Source organism: Ailuropoda melanoleuca, chromosome 1 (assembly GCF_002007445.2).
Source record: "Ailuropoda melanoleuca isolate Jingjing chromosome 1, ASM200744v2, whole genome shotgun sequence".
Lineage (NCBI taxonomy): Eukaryota > Metazoa > Chordata > Mammalia > Carnivora > Ursidae > Ailuropoda > Ailuropoda melanoleuca.
In genome coordinates, this window is record NC_048218.1 from 92,225,702 (window position 1) to 92,232,132 (window position 6,431).

Here is a 6,431-nt window from a genome sequence, read left to right on the forward strand (position 1 = left end):
AATTGTCAGCCCAAGAGACAGAAGAGGGGAGCAAGTATCTGTTGCGTGCCCCCCCAAGTGCCCTGTTGGTTGAGGTTTGCCCCACGGGTGCTAACTCCCTGGCACTTGAGACTTGCGCCCACATAGGAATGTCTGGGCAGCTTCCTCCAGCATCTTTCAAGATGGCGGCAGAGCTCAGAGCAGGAAAGAGCCCTTGGGTTCAGCCAAGGCAGTTAGGTTAGGCCTGCACATGCCTGGTTGTTGCAGCGATGGCCAGGACAGCCGTGGGATGAGAGGATGTCAGACACAATACAAAGATGTTTGACGTGATGTGGGCTTGGGTATTAATCCCAATGCTGGACTTCCTAGATGACCTAGAGTTTCTGGATTCTCAGGTGCAATTATGACCTGAGGACAGCCAGACGTCAGCACTGAGATGGCTGGACCAACTGGAGGCCACCGCTGGGCGAAGGCCCCTGCTTTCGGTATTTCTCCCTGCTGCGTTGGCAGCATCCTCTCTCCATCCATTGATGGTAAAGGCTCTCCTCCTGTCGCTGCTGCTGATTGTGCCCCTCTCTCTCCTCTCTCAAGCTCTCCCTAGGGAAGCCCAGGTCTGGGGGTGGGGGGAGACCCATACTCCACTTGCTCAGACCTACCACCCCCTACGCACAGATCACCTTCCACAAACCCCCAGAGATCCTGACTGTACAACACAACGTGGAATTTTCTTGCCTCTGCAATTCTTTTTATTGCCTCACCACTGAGTGTGTGTTTAAATTTACATGGCCATGAGCTTAGGTGATATCTGGGAGGTTTTACATCCTGTTTCCTCAGCTGGAGTGAGTTCCGTGAGGACAAGAGCCACAAATTGTACTTCTTTGTACCTCTCAATACCTCGTAAAGGAATTGTGGGTAACAGATGTTCAATAAGTGTGTGGTTGATTGTTGATGCAGGCCCCATTCTGCAAAGCCCCAAGAACAGCTAATTTCAAAGCAAATGAATGAAAGCAACAGTACACCCATGGGTCATGTGTAACAAAGGGACTAAATCTGTTTGTCCTCATTAAGGCAATGAATAGATGATGAGCCAGCTTGGGTAAGCAAATTCTGCCATTGACCTGAAGTTCATTTTCACAGGGACATTTCTGGTAAAGCCCTGAGCTTAGGACTGCCAATATATGAATGCACATTAGCCAGTAGAGAGCAGAACAATAAAAGTGAAATAGGAAAAATGTGCGTTAGAACAAAGAATGCAATGTGCTTGCTTGAGGAAGTAAAACTCAAGTCACTCCTTACGGATTAATCGGTACTTCTCCCTATCCCAACCTTAACATTTAGGTTAGCTCTCGGGTAGGCAGCTGCAAGAGGCCAATATTTGCAGTTCTCTTTCCATTCCTGATCACCCTTTTGAATGTAGATGGCCTCGTGACTTGCTTTGGCCAATGAAATGTTAGTGGGAATGGATGCATGTCACTCCCACGCAGAAGCATTTAGGAACCGGCAGCCACTTCCGGCAGGCGATCTTCCCTTGCTGCAGCAATCTGGGAGCCGGTATTTAGATAGAGATGCAACAAAATTGCACCAGGGAGATGGAGCACATTCATTTATTGAGTACCAGCCATGTGCAAAGCACTGTTAGATGCCAGGAATATGCTAGCCCACAAGGCAGTCTCTGCTCTCATGAACTTTCTTGTCTGCAGGACACACATCTATTTTTAACTTCCTTAAATCAGTATTTAATTTTGGCTGTGACTCATTACGAAGGGAGATAAAACATGTCAAGAGAGCACATAACACGAACATCCCGAGGTCTGAGATTTGATGGGAGGATTGATTTAAGAACAAGTAGGAGTTATCATTTAAAGAATGTTCCAGACTGGGGTTCTGAGGCAGAGAAGGCATGGTGAATCTGAAAAACAAGGTGGACAAGAACAAGTGGGGAACAGTCCACCGGGCTTGTGAAACTCATTGAAACCACACTGGATGGGCCATTGGGCTTCGTTAAAGATCTCAAGAACTTATTCTAAATGTATATGGGTTTTCTTGAAAGAAACAGTGGTCATGCATCACCCTTCTCTAATCCTTCTCTTTACCCCAGCAGCCCTTGTGGAGCGGCACTGAGTTCCTCCTCGTTGGGAGGCACTGAACCACATTGAGAGATTGAGCATGTCCCCTTGTCATGAGTTCGCCAAGTGGTGTCTCCCACCCCCAGAAGTTACATCACCTCCTGCCATCGGAGGTATTCAGCCGTGTTGCTCCATAGAGACCAGGATCAGCTCTGGCTGGTTTGCTAGAAAGGCATTTGCTACAGGTATTAAATGGCTAATGGAATCATGGAGAAATGGGCTCTACACCGTGTTTCCGGGAAGAACCGAGCCACCCAACGTGACTGGCCCAGTAAGAATGCTGTGGCCCTGGCGCGGTGAGGATGCTGCCTGGGAAACTGGAAGCCGCTGTCACGGCTGCCAGCTTGAAACCACATACATCAGGACATTGGGTGTCACGTGACCTGCCCCTGTCCCCAGTACCTCATTTGTAGATCCAAGTCTTGCGCAATGTGAGGGATCTGCAAGACCTAGATCACATCCAGAAACGAACTTCAGGGGAGGCTGGGAAAAGTCCTTTTAAGTTTAGTCTCAGGGTGCCTGGGTGGCTCAGTTGGTGAAGTGTTTGACTCTGGGTGTTGGCTCAGGTCACTATCTCAGGGTCGTAAGGTTGAGCCCCAAATGGGGCTCCACGCTCAGCATGGGGTCGGCATGAGATTCTCTCTCCTTCTGCCTCTCTCCCAGCTTGCATGTGTGCTCTCTCTCTCTCTCTCAAAATAAATAAATAAATAAATAAATCTTTCTAAAAAAAGGAAAAAAAGCTCGTAGTCTCTGCAGTATGGAAAAGCGGCTGGAAGAGGGTGGGAGGAGATGGAAGGAGATTCTGAATGTGAAAATCATGGTGCTCATCGCACCACATCTCAGAGGAACTGAATTTAAGTGAGAGCCCTGCTTTCGAAAGCCTTCCAGCGCTCACTTTAGCTTTTGCAAACCCTATACTTCTCTGCATTTATTTTATGCAGAATTAATGTCCAGGCCATAAGTTTTTGTTTCTTCAGTTTCTTCTGGGATATCTTTTTCTCTGTGCAACCTCCTCTTCTGGTCTAGGAACCACCTGCTCTTTCTCAGTAAGGAGCATCATCTCAGTGTGGCAGGGAGAGCGCATGTAGGGATTAATCCGACCAGGAGCCCTGTAAGCTCTATGCTGCATCTTGGGGGCTTTGCTCACCTGGATGTGCCCGATGACCAGAGAATCTGCGTCTAAACCCTGAAGTTCAGCATTACACTCTGCATTTTTAAGCATGCGCACTAAAAATTCAGCGCTCCTTTTGAGCCCCCAAGCCTGTGTGCAGTCCCCTGGTTTGGCCCGGGCACACCTGCCAGGTCCACCACTGCAGGGACGGAATGGCCCACATGGCTTCTGCAAAGGGACATCTTTCAGATACCTGCAGGCTTCTCGGATAGGCATACCCTTGATGGCCTGGGCAGTTTCACCTGTGTTCTTAAAGTGAACACGAAGATTTGAACCTCTTGATTTGCATGATTTTGTAGGGTTTTCTGGGTCAAGTGAATAGAGAACCATTTTCAGAGATCACCTCAGGCCACTTAGGAGAAGCTGAAAACACTGTATGTATGTAGGGCTGCACTTGTGTCTTTCGTCTTTTCTCTACCAAGAGTAAAACTGCTCTAGTTCTCCATTTCTTCTGCATTTCGTTAAAGCATGTGCCCTCTGTTTATCTGTTCCTTTTTTTTTTTAAGATTTTTATTTATTTATTTATTTGTCAGAGAGAGAGAGAGACAGACAGACAGACAGACAGACACAGCACAAGCAGGGGGAGCAGCAGCCAGAGGGAGACGCGGGCTCCTCACTGAGCAAGGAGCCCAATGTGATACTTGATCCCAGGACTCTGGGATCATGACCTGAGTCGAAGGCAGACGCTTATCCAACTAACCTAGCCCCCCAGGCATGCTTGTTTATCTGTTCTTTATGTGGAACATTAGAAGCTGTGAGGACAGTCCATCACCAGCGAGCTCTGTGTAATGTACATACACGTGCCTACCGTACCAATGTTGTTTGTCTCACTGGGTTCTTCTGCAAGGCGGTCGCTCCAGACTGCTTTGAGAGGGTTTAAAAGGGAGCATAAGGAATGAAGTTGAGATGAGCTACATTGAGCATCGAGCTTAAGGACCAGAGAGGGTGGATGTTTCAAACCTCTCTGGACTTATATTATTTTCTGTGACTAATTGGGCCGTGTTTTTGCAGCTCTCTAATTATCTTTGCACTTTCTTTACCTTAAGCTGATTTCACAATCAGGATTTGTCTAGGTAGAACTTTGATGCTTGGGATTTTGTCTGAGTTTTAATGTTCGGCTGGTGTTAGGCAGAGCGCAACTGCCAGACTATTGTCCAAGTGGTTGTGCCATTTTCTGTTCCCACCAGCAATGTATGAGGGTTTTGAATTCTCCACATCGTTGTTATTATCTGACTTCTTGATTCTAACCATCCTACTGGATGTGGAGTGGTATCTCATCGTAGTTCAGATTTTCATCTCCCTGGTGACTAGTTATGTTGAGTGTCTTTTCATGAGCTTGTTGGCCATCTGCCTGTTTTTGGAAAAATGTATGTTCAGATCATTTGCCCATTTAAGTTACCAACTGGGTTAGTCTTTTTATTCTTGAGTTGTAACAGTTCTTTATATGTTCTAGATACAAATTTCTTATCACAGAAATGATTTACAAATATTTTCTCCCATTCTGTGAATTTTTTCACTTTCTTGATAATGTCCCTCAAAGCTCAAAAGTTTCAAATTTTGATAAAGCCCAATTGATCTATTTCTTCCCTTTGCTGCTTTTGTTACTCGTGTTTTTGGTATCATATCTAAGAATTGGCAAGTCAAAAGTCACAAAGATTTACTCCTATGTTACCTTTTCAGAATTTTATAGTTTTGCCTCTTACATTTTATTAAATTTTAGTTTTAAGTAATCTTTACACCCAATGTGGGGCTCAAACTTACAAACCCAACATCAAGAATCACGTGCTCTACCAACTGAGCCAGCCATGCACCCCACCTCTTACAGTTTAGGTCTTTGACGTGGATAGAACTAGAGGGTATCATGCTAAGTGAAATAAGTCAATCAGAGAAAGGCAATTATATGATCTCATTCATATGTGGAATTTAAGAAACAAAACAGAGGAGCATAGGGAAAGGGAGGGGGGAAAAGACGAAATCAGAGAGGGAGACAAACTATAAGAGACTCTTAATCATAGGAAACAAATTGAGAGTTGATGGAAAGGGGGGGATGGGGTAACTGGGGGGTTAAGGAGGACACATGATATTGTGAGAGCTGGGTGTTATATACAACTGGTCAATCGCTGAACTCTATCTCTGAAGCTAATAATACACTATATGTTAATTAATTGAATTTAAATAAAATAAAGTTAAATAAACTAGCTGAACCACACACAAAAAAACAAAACCCCGAAACATTTTAGGTCTTTGATTTATTGAAGCTAATTTTTGTAATGGTGTGAGATGAGGGTTCGATCTCATTCTTTTGCATGTAGATACAATTGTTCCAGCACTGTTTGTTGAAAGAACCTCTCTTTCCCATTGAATAGTCTCAGCACCTTGTTGAAAATTAATTGTTCATAAATAAGTGGGTTTATTTCTGGACTCTCAATTCTATTCCATTCATCTATGTGTCTATTCTTATGCCAGTACCACACTGGCTTGATTATTGTTATTTTGTAATAAATTTTGAACAGGGGAAGCCTGAGTCCTCCAACTTTGTTCTTTTTCAAGAGTGTTTTGTCTCTTTTGGGTCCTTTGAGTTTCCATATTAATTTTAGGATCAGCTTATCAATTTCTACGAAGAAGCCAGCTGGGATTCGGATGGTGATTATGTTGAATCGGTAGGTCAATTTGGGGAATACTACCATCTTAACATATTAGGTCTTCTGATACTTGGAAATGGGATGTCTTTCCATTTATTTAGATGTTCTTTAATTGCTTTCAATGATGTATTATAAATTTCAGTGTATAGGTTTTACACTTCTTTTGCTAAATTTATTCCCAAGTAGTTTATCCTTTTGATACTATTGTAAATGGAATTGTTCTCTTAATTTCATTTTTGGGTTGTTCGTTGCCAAGTGTATAGAAATTCAATTTTTGTATTGTATTTGATTTTTGTATATTGATCCTACAACTTTGACAAACTTGTTTAATATGTCTAATAATTTCTAATTATTGCTGCAGTTCATTTTTTAAAAATGTTTCAAGTTTCTATTTAAATTCTAGTTAATTAACAGATAGTATAATATTAGTTTCAGGAGTGGGATTTCGTGATTCATCACTTACGTATAACACCTAGTGCTTATCACAAGTGCCCTCCTAATGCCCATCACCCA

At 43.6% G+C, this 6,431-nt stretch overlaps 1 protein-coding gene across 1 annotated transcript; it reads right to left on the reverse strand.

Moving 5' to 3' along the window:
- Positions 1-3,057: 3,057 nt before the first annotated feature.
- On the reverse strand, positions 3,058-3,733 carry LOC100476400 (60S ribosomal protein L17-like). The gene has a single exon (XM_034670526.1). It carries the CDS (start codon positions 3,604-3,606, stop codon positions 3,079-3,081), a length of 528 nt encoding a protein of 175 aa, XP_034526417.1. The 5' UTR covers positions 3,607-3,733; the 3' UTR covers positions 3,058-3,078.
- Positions 3,734-6,431: the final 2,698 nt, after the last annotated feature.

What these genes read in the sequence shown, in the direction of transcription:
- LOC100476400 (XM_034670526.1), bottom strand. Translation starts at nt 3,606, where the DNA reads ATGGTTCTCTATTCACTTGACCCAGAAAACCCTACAAAATCATGCAAA.